This window comes from Aplidium turbinatum, chromosome 3, assembly GCF_918807975.1.
Source record: "Aplidium turbinatum chromosome 3, kaAplTurb1.1, whole genome shotgun sequence".
In the NCBI taxonomy this organism is placed as follows: domain Eukaryota; kingdom Metazoa; phylum Chordata; class Ascidiacea; order Aplousobranchia; family Polyclinidae; genus Aplidium; species Aplidium turbinatum.
In genome coordinates this window covers 31579262-31601262 of record NC_137474.1, presented here as the reverse complement: position 1 = coordinate 31601262, position 22001 = coordinate 31579262, and the positions used below count along the sequence as shown (strand labels likewise).

Sequence of the window (22001 nt, the reverse complement as noted above, 5' to 3'; positions counted from 1 at the left end):
TTTTTGGTACACACTGTATGAAACCATCAACACTACTACAATGTCTAATGTACTCCTTTGATGCTTGTCTACACCAAAATTTTGAAATATCAGTCAGAAAACAAACATTTTAAACACTACCATAACACAAAAAGCACATAATCACATCAAAAACGAACAACAAGATTGAAATTTATTGCAGCAACATTCAGGGCTGTGGAGCCAAGCATTTTCTCTGGAGCTGGAGCCTTTTTTTAAACGTCTGTAGAGCCGGAGCTACAAAAATTTTATCTGTTCCAGCTTTAGGGTTGGGTAGCCTAATCTTGATTAGCTTAAAATCAAGTAGTAATACTGATAAACTGATGACATGAAGCTGCAAAATTACTACTTTAGTGTGCTTGCCCCTTTAAACAGAATTTTATATACAGGGTGTCTCACAAAACTTTTAACCCGTATAACCTTGCATAACTTTGTCAATTTTAATGCTTTTTTCATTCTTTTTCAGATTTAACTAAATTAGCCCATAACAAATTTAGATCTGCAAGGATGAAGTACACCACGGAAGAGAAAATTTTCTGTGTGACTTTGTATTTGGAGTCAAAATTGTACAAAAAAGTGCAGTCAAAATTCAGGCAAAAGTATGACAACTATGACATCAACAAATTTCCATCAAAACCACTCGTTTTTTATTGGGTCAAAAAGTTTCAAGCTACTGGATCACTTCACAACAACCAGACAATGCCTACAACACCAAAAAATGGGAGAAAAAAGACAGCTAGGACTCCAGAGAACATTGCTGCAGTTAGGGACTCCGTTGGGAGAAGTCCAAAGAAATCGATCCGTAAATGGGCCCAAATGCTTGGTCTGACCCGGTCCTCTGTACAGAGGATTCTGGAGGAAGATTTGAAACTCTATCCATACAGGATCCAGATAAAGCATAAACTTACTGATGCAGACAAGGCTAAGCGAGTTACCATGTGCCAGTGGTTCATGGACATCGTCGAAGAGGACCCTGACTTCCTTGACAACCTCTGGTTCTCTGACGAGGCTCATTTCACCCTGTGTGGGTATGTCAACAGTAAAAACAATGTGTTCTGGGGCACCTCTCCTCCTGATGAAGTGCTACAGAGGCCCCTGCACTCAGTCAGATGCACTGCCTGGGTTGCAATTTCAAAACATGGCATCATTGGCCCAATCTGGTTCGAAGATGAAAATGAGAACGCAGTCACTGTCAACAAGGAGCGTTACCTTGTGGTCCTCCAGCAGTTCTGGATCGCTCTGGGGCGTAGAAACAGAGCCAGAGGAAGAAGCCCGTTCCTAAGAGCAGAGCAATGGTTCCAGCAAGATGGTGCCACCCCCCACACTGCTAATGTCACCCTGGCGTGGTTGGATGAGAAGTTCCCAGACCGCCTAATCAGCCGCCGCAGAGACCCTGAGTGGTCCCCCATTCCCCGGACCTCAACCCCCCTGACTTCTATCTGTGGGGCTATCTGAAGGACAATGTGTACCAGGATAATCCTCAGACCATCTCTGAACTAAAACAAGCCATCACCCAGAAGATCAGGGCCATCCCAAAGGAAGAATGTGTTCGGGTCATTGATAACTTCACTCGCCGTGCTCAAATATGCCTCCAGCGCAACGGTGGCCATCTGGAGCATGTTTTATGAACTGCTGTATTACTACTGTGGATGTAGTATTACATTGTAGGCATGTTGTTTTTCAGAATTGTTAACATCTCAGCTTTCCATTTCAGTTTAGTTTTTGTAACTATGTTGATTGGTTCATGAAATAAAGCTATTTGAATGGGTTACTAAACCGTTGTGTCCTACTGTGGTAAATGCCATAAACAATAAACATACTTAATGGAGCCGGCGCTGGAGCAATTTTTTAAAAATTTGCAGCTCCCGAGCTATTGCATGAATGCTTGATGGCTGAATGCTTGATGGCTTAAAATGTTTGTTTTCTGGCTGATATTTCAAAATTTTGGTGTAGACAAGCATCAAAGGAGTACATTGGACATTGTAGTAGTGTTGATGGTTTCATACAGTGTGTACCAAAAATGTATCTACTTTTTTGTGTGCTCAGTACTCATGTCCTTGTAATAATAAAAAATGGACAGAAGTTATTGTTGCACTTGCTAACATATTGGGTTTGGTGCCTTTGAAGCTGAAGCAAAAAAATATATCAGTTAATGAAAATCAAGAGATGCGTTTATTTTTTTGTTACACACTGTAGATAAGGTTTGTTTAAATGTAGAAAAGTGGCAGTTGGGACCTCGAAACCATGGAGTTGAGAAAAAATATTTCACATGTGGTCATAACTACTTATTTCCCGACAAAAAAAATTGGTTTCGTTGGAAAATTTGAAAAAAAGTTTAGAAACCGTACACCCTATTGCGCACCCAGACAGCAAAACCATCATTTCTACATCGATTCAACGCCTACAGACGCAAAATCAATGCAAAAATAACGAATTATGCTGCCTGGGTAACAACAATGCCCAATAAGAAATTTACGTTTGTTTTTCGACATCTAGCGACGTTGAACCATCATAAAATAACGTTAATTGCTCAAACAGGTACCGGTAACAAATTAATAACTCCCTGCGAGAAGATTGGCTCGATTTATGTTTATCCTAACATAATTTCGGCACAATTGGGATACTGCGTGCGAGCAACACAAAGTCTGTTGGATAAAGAACTAGTCGGATATCATATATAAATCGGAATCATCAAATGCTGTATCGGAGGATGAGGTTGTTGCGTCGTCACTGGAATACTTGAAGACGCAAAACTGCCCGTTCGTGAACGCGCACTGCCATATGATCGGAAGCATTATTTTACTGCCGAAAAACCATTTATCCAATTTTGTTCTACTTTTTTAACTTGACCGCTTAGCTTTTCTAATTCCGATTTGTTACCATCATAAAATTCTTTATAAATTTTGTAAAATACTACACTAACTTTTTCCTTCTGTTCCCTCTGTTTGATAACCTATAGCAGGTAAATTCTACTTTTTAACTGTATCCTTCACCATGATTTATATTCGCAACGACACCGGTAAACAATAAGCATTCGATGTAACAATAACTTTTTCGTAACAATTAAGCCAGTATTTACAAGGTTGCATACTTTTTACAGTTCACAAGAGCATTGTCAGCGCGAAAAATAGCTTGCGTAATGTTCTCCGCTATCGCCGTATGAAACACGAAGAATAAATGCATAAAATTTCGTTTGTTTAAACTTTAAAGCATACGGCAATTGCCGCCGCAGCATACTGGCGACGGCAATGTTTTTGCCGTCGTAGATGGAAGCTAATTTCGAGGGCTGCAGTTAAGAGGTATTGATGTAACATTAATTAATCTTACTATGGCAATTAAAATGTTTACAGACACTAAGTATTATTATTTTACATTTTTATGTACTTGTTTTTGCAATGAAAGTGAAAAAACATGTTTTGTTTTTCAATGTTTGCTTGTGTATAATAGGTTCTTCAGGGGCAGGACCGATTATACACTCTTCAAAAAAGTTTGTACAAGCTTTAACCTCACAAAAATAAATTCGATTGTCAAGATATTTACACAGTCAATCTGGGCTTTTTTTTTGCTGAGACTTTTCGGTCATTGTCCGAAATGACTTGAAAAGATTCGGTCATTTTTTATTCATTTCGGTCATTTTTAGTCATTTTTGGTCATATATAGTCAATTGACTAACTGCAGACAGGGCGTCACTGTTTCGACCTTAACCCATTCATGGCCGGTGTCCTTTTAAAAGGACATCGTTTTGAATGCATCAGTATTGCATCATCTTATTTTGATTGAATCATTTTGGACTTGCTAGTACAGTAGAACTCGGTTAATCCGGATTAGGCGAAGATCCGGATTAACCGATGACGGTTCTATCAAGCCTGACGTTACCTAGATAGAAAGGTATCGGTAAAAATCACCGAAATTGAACGCATTAGTGTGGTCATCTGCCAATTCCGAGACGCGCGATCACCATATTAGCGATAGAATTCTTTTGAAATGCAGTATGCATGTAAAACGAATGTATTTGTACACTCTGCGTCTAACGCAAGAACACACTGGCAAAAGTTATATCTTCAGACATGCGTGTCGGAATAATCTGTAGTCACTCAAAACTTTTGAAAACAGTTACAGAAGACGAGTTTCTTTGGAAAACTTACAAAAAATCAAACAAAGTCTTCTATTGGAAAAACATCACCGACATACCGCCGAAAATTCCACCGACATCTTTTCAAGTTACAGTACGAGTTTGAGCATTTGAGCACGAATTTTGCGTTAGGAGGGATTACTGTTCATGAAAAGAAGAAATCCGCAATAATTTATTGCGTCACATTAACGGAACAATAGATAAGAAATTTCTCGCAATAAGCCACGTTACGTTTTAGCATAAAATGGCAAAACTGTCGGGAAAATCCGGATAAAGCGATAGAGAAAGCGCAACTTTTGTCCGAATAGGCGAAGATCCAGATTAAATAATCCGGATAATCCGAAGCCGTTTCTCAAGAAAAAGATTACAAATCATTTGTACTTCCAGTTTCATCCGGATTAGGCGAAGATCCGGATTAACCGAATCCAGATTAACCGAGTTCTACTGTAGTTGTTTAGGGTCTGTTTTGGAAGGTGTTGATAAATATTTGCAAACAACGTACTTTTTCTGAATTTTGTGAAAGTTTGAAAATTGTTGAAAAATGAGAAGAGCCCGATAAAGTGAAGTGAGGAGGAACATGCATGTTTTATTGCCTATTGGTAATAGATATGAATTATGTTTCTTCATAGTTTGACACTCTGTAATATTGTGCTTCCTACTACACTCTAATTTGTGTAAGGTTTGCTTCTTTTATTTGTTTATTTTGGTTTATATTTATTGTTGCCTTTTAAAAGGACACCGGCCACATTTTTTTGGTTGTTTGTAACACTGTCAAAGAATATTGAATATCGTGTAAAAGCAGCACATTGTGCCTATGGAAGACTTAACCATCGTGTTTTTAACAACCATGCTATATTTATCCGCACAAAAATTATGGTCTTCCGGGCAGTCGTTCTATCCACTCTTCTCTATGCTTGTGAAACCTGGACATTATACCGCCGTTACATCAAACGTCTTGAAAATTTTCAGCAGAGGAAACTGGGTCAAATGCTAGGTACTCGTTGGGAAGATTGTCTCACCAAAGATGCAATCCTTGATCGCGCTAGGTTGCCCAGTTCAGAAGTCACCATATTGCAACACTGCCTTCGCTAGACAGGACATGTCATGAGAAGGAACAACGAGGAGGGACAACTAGAGACAGGAAACCCCCCTCCAGAAGACCAAGAATGAGATACAAAGATCAGCTGAAAGTCTCCCTCAACCATGCAAACATTGATCTGGATTCATGGAAAAACCTTGCTAGTGACAGATTACTCTGGAGAAAAAGATCTAAGGAAGGCACGGAAACTTTCGAAAAAAAAGGATACAAAAAGCCACACTAGAAAAGTTAAAACTACCACGTCCCTCCCTCCATACAATCCTTACCCCCCATACAATGTGACTTTTGCCCACGTCTTTTCCATCATACACTGGCCTCCAAAGCCATATATGACATCACCATCCAAAGCCAAATTCGATTTGATGACGAAACCAATGCTCGGTCACGAGCTGGAGCCGACGACTGTCAGTGGCGTATCGCTATGGTTTGTGCCGCCCGCGGCGGACCATGATTTTGCACCCCTGAACGCGTGAAGTAGGAACCAGCAAATAGAATACAAGCCAAATCCATTTCAAAAAAGATTCTGACTATGCTTTTTCGTTTACGTTTAAAAATATTCTACTGCCACAAGCTTCCGACCGAGGGGGAGACTGCCAACTGGGGGGGACACCCCCCCACTAGCTACGCCGATGGTTACCGTGAATATAATATGTTCATACAATAACTTTGAAACGTCCTTCAAGTAAGATCTGACAAATTTCTACCGAAACAAACACCTTCTTATGTTAAGGTATCACGAGATTTACATTTGACTATGTGGCCGGTGTCCTTTTAAAAGGCAAATAAAAAAATGCATCAAAAAAGCAAAAATCATCAAATTTTTTTAAACTAATTCAAAAGTTATGACAATACAACTTTGTGGCTGAAATATTTCCTAAAAAGAGCAACGGGAACTTGTGGCGGCTTTTAATGGGTTAAGGTCTCCTCAGTGCATGAAATCGTACACTAGACATGAACGGCTTTGAACGCCTTATTACTATACGGGTGCAACCTAGTTCGTACCCTGAACAGTTCGTACCCTCAGTTCGTACCCTGAAAAGATCGAGAGAAAAAATTAAAAAAAGCCGAAGTCGCTGATTGCAGTTTAATAACACAAAGCCGAACTCGCTGATCGGAGCTTTCGCAAACAAACTCCAGAGTTAGGGTTAGCGGAAACTGCGGAAAAATGAAACAGCGGAAAAATATTTGCGGAAACTGCAATCAGCGAGGGTTAGAGCATAGATTACTCTATGGTTAGGGTAAAGGTTACCGGAAACTGCAGTTAACAGAAACTGCGAAACTATGAAAAAATGTTTGCGGAAACTGGGATCAGCGAGGGTTAGGGTTAGAGCATAGATTACTCTATAGTTAAGGTAAAGGTTAGCGAAAACTGTAGTTAGCGGAAATTGCGAAACAATGTTTGCGAAAACTGCGATCAGCGAGGATTAGGGTTAGAGCATAGATTACTCTATGGTTAGAGACTTAGAGTTAGGGTAAGCGGAAACTACGGAAAAATGTTTGCGGAAACTGCGATCAGCGAAGGTTAGGGCTAGAGCATAGATTAGTCTATGGTTAGGGTTAGCGGAAACTGCGGAAAAATGTTTGCGGAAACTGCGATGAGCGAGGGTTAGCGTTAGGATAGGGTTACGATTAGGGTTAGCGGAAACTGCGATCAGCGACTTCGGCTTTGTGCTATCTTTCCCTCGATCTTTTCAGGGGGGAAATTTTAAAATTTTGCGGAAACTGCGATCAGCGACTTCCGCTTTTTTTAATGTTTTCTCTCGATCTTTTCAGGGTACAAACTGAGGGTACAAACTGTTCAGGGTACGAACTAGGTTGCATCCTTACTATATTATATAGGCTAAGTAATGCAGCGTGGGATTTTTCCATTTGTGGTACGCAAGGAACCACATTTGGATACTTATATTTTTTCGGACATGTTGACCAAATTGACTATATTTTTTTCAGACATTTTGCTAAAAAAGACCGAAAAAAAAACAGCAGTCAATAAACATTAGGCAGTGGCTATTTGACCGGCTCCGGTCTTTAAATCTGAAACACTATTTGACCGGTCATGACGTCACTATTTTTTCTTTTTCTCTTTCAGAGCAAAAGATGAGAAGCGCCTATATAAGTTCTAAATTTGACAGTTTTATTCAACACGTTCTGTGGCGTGTGCGCTACGTCTGCGGCTCCCACTCTAGAGGGATTGAGTTCGATACTACGCGGAAGCGTTCTCTTTCTTTTTTTTCTTTTAACTTTTGACTGGAAGTGCATTTTTGTAGTCAATTTTTAATTTGAGTTGCCGACAGCGCAATTTTTTATGTCTTTTCAAATGTGAGTAATAAAGTTAAAGTTTTTATAATTTTCTTGAATTTGAGAATTTTTCTGGGTAATTTTCCGTTTGTCATAAGAGGATGTTAATAATGGTAATGGTATGTGAATGTAATGCGTCGTTCGGCAAACACAGTCACATCCTCTTATGACGAACGGAAAATTACCCAGAGAAATTCTCAAATTTCAGCAAATTAAAAAAACTCTAACTATATTACTCACATTTGAAAAGACATAAAAAATTGCGCTGTAGGCAACTCAAATTAAAAATTGACTAAAAAAATGCACCGGGTCAAAATTTAGTTAAAAGAAAAAAAAGAAAAAGAACGCTTCCGCGTAGTATCGAACTCATTCCCTCTAGAGTGGGAGCAGGAGACGTATCGCACACGCCAGAGATTGTGTTGTATAAAACTGTCAAATTTAGAACTTATATAGGCGCTTCTCGTCTTTTGCTCTGAAAGAGAAAAAGAAAAAAATAGTGATGTCATGACCGGTCAAATAGTGTTTCAGATTCAAAGACCGGAGCCGGTCAAATAGCCACTGCCTAAACATTAACCTTGACCGTATTCTCAAATAAAATTTTTATTTTATTTTGATATAAGCTGAAGAAATGAGAAAGAAAAAGAAAAAAGTCCAATAGGTCCTGCATCTCCCCATCTCCTACTACAAAAAAATAGTAAAGTTGAGTTTTTTTGCTTATAAATATTTTTCAAGTACTCCTAGAATAAAAAGTGTTCTTAGAACAGATATATAAACATTAGAGTGGATCGTTTATCAACATTTTTTCTTAATCGCTTATTAATAGTGCGGAAAAGTTGTGCACTGACATTGTAAGGAGAACACAAAAAAAATTTTCAAAAATTTTAATATCTTGGGTTGCCCCAAAAAAGTTGAAATATTGGAAAAAGTGGAAAATTTTCAAAAATTTTATTTTTTGTTTTAGTTTTCAATCGCTTTTTAAGAGTGCGGAAAAGTTGTGAACTGACATTCTAAACACAACACAAAAAAAAATTCAAAAATTTTAATATCTTGGGGTGCCCCAAAGAAGTTGAAATATTGGAAAAAGTGGAAAATTTCCAAAAAATTTATTTTATGCTTTAATTTTTAATCGCGTATTAAGACCGCGGAAAAGTTGTGCACTGACATTGTAAGCACAACGCAAAAAAAAATTTCCAAAAAAATTAATATCTTGGGGTGCCCCAACAAAGTTTAAAATTCAAAAAAGAATTGCAAATTTTTAAAAATTTTATTTTTACACATTTGTAACTGCACTGCCTCCCGCGAATCATTGTAAATTACGCAGAAAATCAATATTTACAAGTAGAATTATGGTACAAGTACATGTAAGATACGAAAACCTTTTAAGAACATAACTTAAAATCTTGTTTTGTATTGAGACGGGGCATGTCTTTGCTGGACTGTAGCCGACTTCTGATGAATCTAACGCGATTAACGGCACCACATACTGCAACAGAGGCCTCCGTGACAACCTTGACATCTCACTCGACTGCTTGCGTGTGGCAGGGGAAATTGAGAGAATGTTGGCTTGTGTTGATGTTTTTGAATGACCACAGTTCTCTGTTGTCATTTTCATAGTTATTGGAGGTTCGGTTTTGTCGTTATCGCTTTGCCAGCATATCATTATCAACATAACCGGCAGCATTAAAATTGAATTTTGGCAGTTTGAAGGATCGGATTTCAGTATAAGCGGGAGTTTCTCGTGCAAGCAGTATACGGCGTATTCCTAGCTCCGCACATGTGATTCTTTGTCAAACAGCTTTGATAAAAGTCTGTTTTCCCTGTGGCTAAAAAATCCATTTCTTTGAATTACAGGGTCGACAATGGCCTTTAGTTTATTCGACAGGTAGCAAGATTTGCTGATGGTTTGCCATAGATGAAAAGCACCGCTGATACAGGGAATATTGCACTTTATTTCGAACCACACAGGAGCATATACCTTCATGACAATGGTAGCCAGGGTTTTTAAATTATCAGAGGGTTCTGTGGTCCCTATATACAACCGCAGAATGCGATTCCCGCAGTTAGCCAGCATGAGTGATTAAGCTTACCTGGACTTCTTGTGGCGAGTGAACTGGGAATTTCTCCTGTACAAATGCAATGACAAATGTCCCGGAGGTATCTTTGGTCTGTGCTTAAATCGGTCACACCCATATGAGGAAAATTGCTTGGTATTGATTCAAATCATCGGATAGGCATTTTATCACATGTAAAATGTAAGTAAAGCCTTTCCAATCTGTCCGGAATACCCACGAGGACCAGTTGTAGGGGAGATGTGGGACCAATGAAACAAAATAATGGGTATTTTTTCCGTTGTCGCGCGTGATTTTCGCAGTACAGGGCTACTTAAGCGTTTGAGGGAAGCACATCTTCTTACTTTATTTATGCATAGCTAGGGCTTCGGATTGGACCACAGATTAAAAAATTATTTCATTTTTTAAATGTTCACTTTTTTGTATCATTGGTCCCACCTGGGTGGGACCTTTGCAACACACCAATGGGACCAATGAGACAAGTTAACTACTTACACGAAAACTGTACTTTTTCTGAAGAAAGATTGCATTTTGTGTAAAAGCAAAGAACAAGAAGTTTCTAGAACGAACATGGACAGATGGAAGAACAAACAAGCTGATTCAATACAAAATTGTTTAAACAGTAACAGTTAGCTGGGGAGGGGTAGAGACGGTACATTACGGGACGCGCAACTCCGTTGTTCCTTCAACATTAGAAGGGTCAATTGCATCCCTTTGACATTTTTTACGCTTTCTGCTGGCTTGCTTTCAACTAAAAACCTTAAATTACTTTAAAACCAACTTCACTCTTCTTATATAACCCATAAAAAGTAAAATATTTTGTAAATTACAAAAAAACGTAACCCTTCTAGTGTTGCGGATAAGCCAAAAGCGGATGAAGTTTCGCATCTCTATGATCTACAATCCCTAGGGAGGGGTCGTCACAGACAGCAATGTGATATTGTGACAAGTTTATTGCAAATTTAAAAACACCAGACAAGCGTTTCGTTTTGGCAACAGAGGTTGGGTCTGGCAGAAGACATAGGCTACAATATCACAATGAGACACATATGCCACATTTTTATTTTCTGGGAACACAAAACAGTCCTTCATTTTGTCTGATGTTTTCTCAATTCAATTTTAATAACTCTATTTCATAGTCATTATCTTGATCAGGTCCATGTGCAAGCCGGCCGATGAAATGTTTAAATTTACCATCTGCATTTGCATGAACTTTGGCCACTACATAGGTTCCAGTAGAAAGACAATCAGGAAGTATGTTTTGCAATGCATTTTCTTCACATGAAACATCACTGGTATCGGTGCAAACACTCTCAACGTCAGTTTCTAGATGAACTTTCACAACACTGCTTGTGCTAGATTCTGAAGATTTTCACAGCTGATTTACGTTTTGGTGATTTTCTCTTTCTTCCCTTTGCAACTGCTTTTGGATATGGCCGTATTGAAGATAACAAAATCGAATCATTTTTTTGTAAGGAAGCTGAGGTACAAGGCTCAGTTTCTCTTGTTTGGTGATGCTCATCAGAAGTTACAGAATTCTCACATTGTACGTTTCCAGAAATACCTAGATTGATTTGGAGAAATTCAGAAATTTAATGAAGTGTGAAAACACTTCAGAAAATGGCTCATTTTTCAACCATCCTTCAAGTATCTGCCAAGAGTGGTATGATCAAATTTATGTTTTTTGGCAGCTTTTCTCACAGATAAGTTATATTAAACAATGTCATGCAAAGCATTATTTGAAGCTTCATTTGAAAAATTCCTTTTTAAGCCTTCGGATTGCTTTAACATAGGCATTTTCTGTAAAAAATACTTTCAAATTTAGACAGGGACCTTTGAGACATGGTTTCAATTGACAGTGTCTCAAAGCTCCCCCTCAAAAACTTTGAATTAAACGATGGTTTCACAAAACTCGACTTATTATCTCTCATAAAGCCTACCAATCTTGTAGAATACCTTTTTACCTAGTACATGAAAAACTTAGCATTTGCTATAATAAACACTTGAACATAATATTGAAAGTTTTCCAGAAGTACTACTTTTTACTTTTGCTTGCCAAAAACATACTTTTGTTTCTCATTTCTGCGTTTGCAACAACCTAACTTTCAAACCTCATGGCAAAGAAGGCTTATGTAATCTCGTTCCAATAACTATAAAAAAAGTTAATTTTTAGTAGGGATCAAAAACGAGCTGTGTTGTATTGGTCCCCTGGTATCATTGGTCCCACATCTCCCCTACTGCCATCCAAAACCTCAAAAAGATGCCGCAGGGGTAATTCGTTTGCGTGAAGTTGACATACCAACCATTGCAGCGGTTTTCGAAACTCTAATTCCACCAGTCGGAAAACACCGCCTGCATGACCCGTATTTACTACAGACTATCACACCCCACGGCTGTTATTAAGCTGGTGTCTATTCCTCTGTCATGAACTGCTGATATTATGGAGTCGGCAATGCTTCTGGCTGTTCCCGCAGTTGGACTTACCTGGCCAAAATACTGAGATCCAGGTTCGGCGATAATAATACACACATGCTCTTCAACAACAGATCTTCTATGAGACACCCCATGATCGTCTACTTCAATCTTTAATGTCTTGTCTTTTCTGCCATCAAAATACAAACCGTGTAGGGAACGTTCAAATATTACGTAACGCCTTCGAGGGGGAGGGGGGGGTTTATGCAAAGCGCTACGTTAGCGTCACATCGGGGGGGAGGGGGTTCAAGCAAAACGTTACGTAACGCTTTCGAGTACGGAATGGTAGTTTTTTGTGCTGAATTCGTAGTGAAAAAGCGTTACATGGGGGAGGGGGGATTGAAAAAAGCGTTACGTTGGCGTTACATGGGGGAGGGGGGGGGTCAAAAATTCGGGGAAAAAGCGTTACGTAATATTTGAACGTTCCCGTAGCCTAAAACGTCCGACTTGGACTCTTGCAATTCTTTTCGATTTCTACTTCTTGATCTCCGAACTTTGTTTCTATCAATAATACCAGTTCTATCAGCACTAACCATTACCATAAGCCTACCTACGTCGTGCAATGCAGCAGACGCTACAGCGGCCGCTGCTCGATCAGAGATGGCATAGCGATCCCACAAAAGTGCCATCGAACGCATCGCCACAGGTCTGGTGGTCTAGTATGGTGGGACGAAATTAGAGTCATGGTCGTCGTCATAAGCGCCTAAGCCGTGGGGGCCAGGCCCCCACGCATATTTATGCGTGGGAGCAACTTTTTATGCTGTATTGATACATAAAACAATAGATGAACTAGCAATCGCCAGCAGGAAAACATTTTTTAAAAGCAAACCGCAACAGCATCGCGATAAATATTCACTAGAACGAGTAGTGATGCTACAATCCTACTCCAGACAAAAAAAATCTGTCATTTTTACATTGATTTAACGTCTGCAGACGTTGAATCAATGTAAAAATGACTGATTTTGCTTCCTGGGACATAGCAAAAATCTACCATTTTGCGTCGATTCAATGTCATCAGATGTCAAATGCACCCAAAAACAACATAATTTGCTACGTAGACGCAGCGTGCGTTTAGCGTAATGCGCTTGCAAACAGACTCGATGTCGCTTTCGAAAGTCGAAACCTCTGCAGTGAATTGTCACGGCAGTAAATCGCTCGCTGTGAAAATGAACTTGAAGTTTGGGCTCGAGGTAACCACTGACTAAGTGACTAACCAACGCAACAAGGGCTGGTACAAACCGCATTGCGCACACGCGGCATAATCAACGCAGCAACGGACTCGCACAAACTGCATGGCGCACACACGACCGTTGCCATACAAACCAGATCAAATGCGGGAATATGCGCATTTTTTGTTTCATCTGCAACATGAAAACGGGCGTTTTATAGTGAATTGAAAGCAGGTCAATCATAAGTTGCGATATTGTAGAGAAAAGGGAGCAATGTCAAGTCGAAAACTTAATTAAACGTCTCCCCGGAACTATTTTTCAGGGGCTGTTTACGGATGTCAGCAACTTTTAAATTTATTCAAGGTGATGTGCTGTTGAATTGATGTAAATATAAATGATTTTACTTTCAACAGGTATATTTTCAAGCAAATGATAAAGTTAGTATTTTCATTCCATTTACAGGGGGAAGGTTTGGTTAGTTGAGCCGGGTAACGGTTGATCCATCCGGTTTTATCGCAACGTCGTGCATGATTAGTCAACCGTTTCATAACGAAAATATGGAAAAACTTGAAGTCCATCAGCACATGTAGTTTTAGGGATTTTCTACATACAGAAAAATTGTGAATCAGTTAAATGTAAAATGGTAGGTAAAAGTAGTTTTGAGAAAAATAGGAAATGTGTTATTTTTTCCTACGATGTTTCATCGTTGTCTTAATGGAAATACTGGGATAGGTGAGGGTAACTTACTCTTTGTTTTAGTAGTTCTCGTTGCTTGATTAGCCAGTTGGTTCTTGGCAATTTTTCATGAATTTTGAAAATGGCGGCGATGTTAACAGTTGAGCCACTTGCAATGTTCACGGTTGAGCCATGCCTTTATCATAAGGAATGTAGTTTATGAGCCGATGGTCCTTACGTACTGCCCTAATTTTGTTGTACTGTACTGTAATTGATGCGTAGAACTGGTGTCTTAGCCGGGGGCGGTCCACTACCCCCCTTAAACTTCCATAAGAGTAGTTTTTTCTGTAAAGCGCCAGTTTGAGGGTAATTTTTTTAGCACTCCCCCCCTTATATTTTTCTCGATAGCAACGCCACTGGTTGCTAATGTTCGTTTTCTTCACAAAGTTCGCGAAATCGTTTCAGAAAGGTAAAAGCACCTTCGTGCAAAGTTTCCTATTCAATGATTCTCAGTGTTTTCAGAAATATAAATTTCTGTTCGTTCAGTGTTCACTGTTCTTTCATTTTAAGACACTAGACACAATACACAGTTTAAACTTTTTTTGATTGTTTATTTGCAAGATGTTCAAGAGAAGAGTTTATTGTGTTTGATGCAGATTGAGCTCTGTTTTGGGATATCTTTTCAAAGTGAAATAATGGTGGATCAACCGTGAACAACGGGTGGCTCAACCGTGAAATTTAGGGTATCATTTGAGCCGGCTAAATTTCAATTTTAATATGCCGATAAATGATATAAATCGGGGTCAGTCGCAAACACAAACTTGTTCACAAGAACCGCATAAGACTGAAATTTATCATGATGGATTCGGATTTTTGGTAAAGTTTGTCGTTAAATTTTTATTGCAGAAAAATCGATTTCTGGCTCAACTAACTAGACCTTCCCTATACCTTTTCGTCTCTTGTTTCATGCTAATAAATCTAGTTCGTTGCTAAACTTTATGTTGTGCTTGGCTCAAAGAGTCGCAGTCCATCAACCCCTAGCCAACACAGACGCATGGCATGTGCTTTGGTCGAGTTTTGTTCATAATAATTAACGGTAGGTCGAACGTAGCGATAACTCCGAATGTGGCAATAAAAGCAATCCTAGTGTGACGACATAATTACGTCATCCATCTGCGTAACATTTTGCTGAATTTACGTTGTTGCTGATGAAACACGCTTTCAGCCCCACGGTCAAAAAAATAGTTAGGCGCCTATGGTCGTCGTCATGAGATCGATTTGCAATCCGTGTAGCTGCGTGAGAGAGATACAGCTTGAAAACTGCAGTAAGTCACGTGTGTGCTGTGTTGCCTACACATAACACACAAAAGGCCCGCACTAAGGGGAAGGAAGCAAACTTTGGTGAATGTTCATGTTATTAAACAGGATACAGACAACCATGACATCAGCAATGCGAAGTAAATATTGATTTTCGGAAATTTTCTGAAGCGGTTAAAAACTAAAAACAAAAAATGAAATTTTTGGAAAGTTTTATACTTTTTTAAATATTTCAACTTCTTTGGGGCACCCCAAGATATTAAAATGTTTGAATTTTTTTGTGTTGTGCTTACAATGTCAGTGCACAACTTTTCCGCGCTCTTAAAAAGCGATTAAAAACTAAAACAAAAAATAAAATTTTTGGAAATTTTTCACTTTTTCCAATATTTCAACTTCTTTGGGGCAACCCAAGATATTAAAATTTTTGAAATTTTTTTTGTGTTGTGCTTACAATGTCAGTGCACAACTTTTCCGCGCTCTTAAAAAGCGATTAAAAACTAAAACAAAAAATAAATTTTTTGGAAATTTTCCACTTTTTCCAACATTTCAACTTCATTGGGGCACCCAAGATATTAAAATTTTTGAAACATTTTTTTTGTGTTGTGCAATGTCAGTGCACAACTTTTCCGCACTATTAATAAGCAACTAAGAAAAAAAAGTTGAAAAACGATCCACCCTAACAAACATGTCACTTCTGCAGTTTTGATGTGACGTTCATTTTTTTTTTATCTCCAGTGGTTTTCGAAATATAACAACTTTTATGAAAATGGGTACTGGTAACCATAGAAACGCCCAGCGCGACCGTGTGACGCCATTATTTTCAATTTTTTTTCACGTTTGTGTTTGTAAAAGTCCACTACAACTTTTCCGAAAGTTAGGAAAAAATCCTTGAACCTCGCAATTTTTTGGCACAGCCTAATGCACATTCCGGGTGGTTGTTTTGCACAGATTTTCTAATGATGTGCACGAAAGGTTTGAAATAATTTTTTATTTCTGGTCGAGTTAAACATCACGTAAAGTCGTCAACATCTAACTGTAAAATAGAAGACAATGTTCAAACATTGCTTTACTAGCCTACTACCAAAATGAATTAATTACAACAGTAGCCGAAACAGACGCTTCATGAGTTGATGATTTCTCTGCATTGCTACAAAAACAATATTTTAATGCTACTAAATTACAATAAAAAATATCACAAGCTTCGGTTCATCAAGGCAAATGAAGTCAAGAATGGATATCCTGAGTATCTACTGTGCAGTACCTTTGCAAACTATGCTCCAATTGTACCAGCAAGTGCTCAAATATCGCACACAACAAATTCCATTCCTTCTTTGACAAAGATTTGTTTAAGAGTTAAGACTGACGTTTTCCAACAAAAATAAAACTTTCGCTTATACTCAATTCACAAGCGGTGGTAACTTCTTGACCACAGTAACTTCTGTATCGCTACGTCGACCATACACACATTATACTGGGAAAGCTTTAAAGTAGTATGAAATTTTTGACTATAATAAAGTCGAAAACAAAAAAGTCGTCAGTGCATTTTTACATTTTGAAGTAAAAGGCCAAAAAATCAATTTAATGCTTTTACTTTGAGCATGAATATCAGTAACTATAGAAGTAAAATAGTAGTAGATAGCCATAAGTGCATAGGTTTTGAAAATGCAAAAGAGGGAATTTCTCAAAATGTCACTTACGACTTTCTTGTTTTCGACCATCACTATATTCAAAAAACAGCAGCACGAAAATTGCGACCCTTATGTTTTATACAATTTTCGTCAATGAAAAGGGTATTTTTAAAGTAGTCCAATTGTGAAAATGATTAGGCTATTAGGCCTAGCCAAAAATATCACATTTCAACGTTTTTCTTTTATACGTTTTTCTTTTTTGAATTTGCCAGTTAGATGATTCAAATGAAAACGATTTTTAACTCATATATAGGCTATCACATTTATACATTTTACACAGGTGTAAAATAGTTTATGGGTGGCAGATTGACAAATTATGAAAATGGTTAATCACTAACATCACAAATGATGGTTATGATAAAAAAAATCCAAGCAGAGCAAATATAAGTGCTATTTCTCTATATAAATTAAGGATAACTCAAGTTAAGGACACTGTTAAAGTTAAGGTTTATTAAACCTAAGACAGTCAAGGTTCTGGAAAGTAGCAACTATATTTTCATCATATGCTTCAAGTGTGAAATGGTTTATGAGTGGTCAGGTGAACAAATTGTGTAAACGACTTAAAACAAACATTATATTTATGTGTTTTTAACGAGTGTGAATTCTTCTGTGACTATTCAAATTACTAGAAGAGGAAAATGAGTTGCCACATACACTACATACATATGGTTTTTCACCAGTGTGAATTCTGCTATGAACATTCAAATTACTAGAAGCTGAAAATGACTTGTTACATACATTACATTTATATGGTTTTTCACCAGTATGAATTCTTATATGACGCTTCAAAGCACTAGAAGTTGAAAATGACTTGTTACATTGATTACATTTATATGGTTTTTCACCAGTGTGAACTCTCTTATGATCATTTAAATTACTAGAAGTTGAAAATAACTTGTTACATACATTACATTTGTATGGTTTTCCACCAGTGTGAATTCGTTTGTGACGAATCAAATCACCACTAGATCTGTATGATTTGTCACATGCGTTACACTTGTATGGTTTTTCTCCAGTGTGGGTTCGTCCGTGATAAATCAACTGACTAAGACATAAAAAAGACCTGAAACATACATTACACTTGTACAGTTTTTCACCAGTGTGAATTTTCTTATGAACATTCAAATAACTAGAATCAGAAAATGATTTGCCACATACATTACATTTATACGGTTTTTCGCCAGTGTGAGTTCGAGTGTGACGAACCAAATGACTACGAGTTGAAAACGACTTGTCACATGCATTACATATGTATGGTTTTTCACCAGTGTGAATTCTTTCATGAACATATAAATAACTAGAATCAGAAAATGATTTGTCACATACAGTACATTTGTATGGTTTTTCGCCAGTGTGAGTTCGTTTGTGACGAATCAAACTACTACGAGTTGAAAACGACTTGTCACATACATTACATTTGTATGGTTTGTAAACAGTCTGAATTCTTTTATACACATTCAAACGACTAGAATCTGAAAATGATTTGTTGTGTGCATTACATTTGTATGGTTTTTCGCCAGGGTGAATTCTCTTATTAGCATTCCAATTATAAGAACTTGAAAATGATTTATAACATGCATTATTCCGATATGTTTTTTCACTGGCGTGAATTCGCTTATGACAATCTAAATTGATAAAACATGAAAAACGTTTATAACATATTTTACATTTATATGGTTTGTCACCAGTGTGAATACGTTGATGGCTATTCAATTTACACTTAAATTTGAAATTCATTTCACAATATGTGCATTTGTAAGATCCATCACAAGTTTGTGGAGTAACGTCCACAAATGTCTTGGAGTTGAAGTTTTCATGTGATAACGTCACGTCTTCTTCCTTGTTGAGTTGAAACAGTTCAATGGTTTCAGGAATTTCAACTTTCACAGAAATGTTTTCATGTTGATTCATATTCAATAAGCAAGGAGGAAATGTTTTTAATTGGCAAATCTTTACAAAACAAAAATTAGTATCTAATACTGTAGTTACAAAACCTGCTAGACTACAATACCTAACCTGAAAAGTTAATACATGTAACTAGCGAATTGACAACACAAACTAAAGTGAAAAAGAGCAGTTTAATAACGACCAAAGTCAGAGCAAAGTCGAGCAAAGCCAGAGTTCATATGCCCTATAGATATGTATTCATGTAGTACACTAGTAGAATGTTGTCTCACACGTACTCGCAAGAATTGCACTACCTGCCAAGCTGATACAATCTGCAGACTTTACTAAAAACAGCACCTATATGAACGAGCGCCACAGTGCTCTGCACCTAAATATACTGATGTCACAGTGTGCGCGCCTATTTGACCTGCGCCTAAAAGACTTGTTCCCTTTTTAATACGTTATTAATTTCATTTGTCATGGTGGCAATTTTAATTATCTTTTTTTAAACAAAAAATATATTATAAATATTGTTTTTGTATTTAATAAAATAAAGATGAGACTTGATTATGTCTCACTATTAAAACGATTTTTTTTTAATACAGTAGCAATTTCATTTGCCATGATATGAATTTCTATTTTCATTTTTTAAACAAACAAAAATATAAAAATTAGCTTCCTGCACTTAAGAAAATAGAGATGAAGGTGCCATTAATTGATTTGTTGCTTTTTAATCTGAATATACACGTCTGCTGAGACACCGTACTAATCAGAAACGTCTAGCAAACTCAAAATGCAAGTATGGGTTCCTGCAGTTAATCTCGTTTCACGCTGCTTCAGGAATACAAGTTTGGTAAAGAGGTGATATTTTTGAACCATAGATCAATACAACCAAACAACAACACGGCATTTAACATATGTATGAACATATATATGAACATGAAAATAAAATAAAAATTACAAACATTATCGGTCATACTCGACTCCTGTTAGCCCTTTTCAAGTAACCAGCTGACTGACGTTCTACATAATACATAATATATTGAAATTACAAAACTGATCTACATACACATTTTCTGCTTTTACAGCTGCTTTCCCATCAACCTTGCTCAATGGATTGCACCACATGTCATGAAGTTGTACTGTCCACTGTTGATGCCAATGTACAGTTGTACACCGCCATCAGGTGTAAAACTTCTTTGTAATCACCCCTCTGATGATTTTGCATATCTCTCTCAAAATTTATAAGTCCTTCCATTTTTCTGCTTTGAGTTGTTGGATGGGAAAGCAGCTCTATTGCTATAAGATAGGAATGCTGCAAGACTTTCTACCACAAGGAATCATTTTCAAGTCACAAATAAAAAATATATAAAGCGATTTGTTGACTTTTGCACTTTTCTATTTAATGGATGGTGGTTCAACTGTCCAATTGCTGCATGAAAAGATTTGCAACTGGTGAGTAACATCAAAAGCTATGCTGCAATAGACAAAACTATCAGTGTTGCTACTTTAAAAGTTTTAGGTAAGGTAGGCACACATTAGGCACGCAATGTTACGGTGGATCTGCAACATCAGATCACAAGAAAACCAGTACACTAGCTCAGACACACTACTCGCCAGGCTGGGCTTGCGAAAGATTGAAGATGTCCTCCGATTCAACTGTCTCCGCTGGTTTGGACATGTTGAAAGGAGCAGCGGATGCATAAATCAATGCCGAGATGTGCCAGTAGCTAGTACAAAGAAGCCTGGACGTCCCAGGAAGACATGGAGTGATACCGTAAACAATGACAGGAAGCGGCAGATGAGCAACACTAGTCCCCTAGATCATGATGAATGGAGACTGAGGATGTGCCTTGTCAGACCCCATACTACCCTGATTCTAGGAAATGAGACGTAAAACAGGAAGAAGACACACGGTAACTGGGGAGCTAATCCCCTTAGCTCTATGGGACAAACAAGTCACTATGGATGAAAAGAAAGCTTTGGCTGGAACTCCGCTTCGTTTAAATGCAAGTTTTGATGGCCAGGTTACAAACAGGTCTGGTAATAGATACGGAAAGCCAGAGCTACCAGACATTGTTAATGATAACTCATTGTCATTGTGCTCCTATGCAAATGCCAGCAGCAAAATGTTTTTTGAACTTTTGCACATTTCAACAACTTTTCTTGCCAAACACACAAAGAGTGGGAAATAGATGATAGCTATTGTAGCGCTAGAGAGCTCTGTCATCTCTGACGTCACACGTATATGACTATACGTCACTAGATTTGTCCAGAAGGTTCTGCCTTGAGCGCATAATTGCACGTCTCGGGAATTCAATGCAGTAATCAGGAATTCAACTTCAGTAATCAACCGTTTGTAAGGCGCTATGCCGAATTCCTACCTTGGTTCATCGTTATGTAGATTCGCAGTCGAGTTGCGTTGTGTGATCGTATGTAAAACTCGCCATTCCACACAAGAACCTTCTTAAAGAAGTTTAAATCATGATTCTTTTTCAATATAGAAATCAGTCTTGGTAATTTTAAATGAGCATATCTGTTTCGTTGTTGCCACTGCTTCTATTTTTTGCCGCTGCCAGTATGACATTTGAATCAGTTTAGTGTTATGTTCAGACTCCGTGTATTATGATTTCTGATGCAGCAGCTATAACTTCTGAATAAAGACTGTTAATAATGTAGAGGCGACAACATTTTTGTATCAAGTTTTTGGTGGTGAAGCTTTAACCATTCCGGTGTTTTTCTTTACTTTTTTGTGTTGCTGGATCAAAGATTAAAAAATCGTAAACGATTACATTGTGAGCAAGCATTGACCGTCTGAGTTTGAGTTAACAAACAATACAGCAGCAGCGTAGTCGACCTCCTGTCCTATCATTCCTTGCCGACTTCGCCTAGGAATGTTGCCATCCCACTGATGGCTGTGTAGTGTGTATGGGTGGACATGCTGAAAAGCAGTGTCTGCTACACTATGATTCTGCTAATGGTATCATAAGTGCACTCAGAGTCTTCAATGATTCAGCAGAGAGAGGGGTAAAGCTGGTATCCGACTTTCTTCATCTAACAAAACAGGAAAAAAATCTGCAAAACTATATTCAAGTGGTGGAGGAGAAACGAAGGAAGATACCAAATCTTAGAAAACGTCATTTATCAACATAATGAAGATGCACAGCTGCCTTTTCAGAA

General features: G+C 37.9%; 2 protein-coding genes across 2 annotated transcripts; one reads left to right on the top strand and one right to left on the bottom strand.

Annotated features, from left to right (window-relative positions):
- Positions 1-16225: 16225 nt before the first annotated feature.
- On the bottom strand, positions 16226-18946 carry LOC145766014 (uncharacterized). Its single transcript, XM_082577667.1, has 2 exons — positions 18054-18946; positions 16226-17975 (listed from the first exon to the last, which is right to left on the bottom strand). The coding sequence occupies exons 1-2, from the start codon at positions 18843-18845 to the stop codon at positions 17523-17525; spliced, it is 1245 nt and encodes a 414-aa protein (XP_082433793.1). The 5' UTR covers positions 18846-18946; the 3' UTR covers positions 16226-17522.
- Positions 18947-20370: 1424 nt separating this feature from the next.
- LOC145766707 (uncharacterized) lies at positions 20371-20718 on the top strand. The gene has a single exon (XM_082578416.1). It carries the CDS (start codon positions 20371-20373, stop codon positions 20716-20718), a length of 348 nt encoding a protein of 115 aa, XP_082434542.1.
- Positions 20719-22001: the final 1283 nt, after the last annotated feature.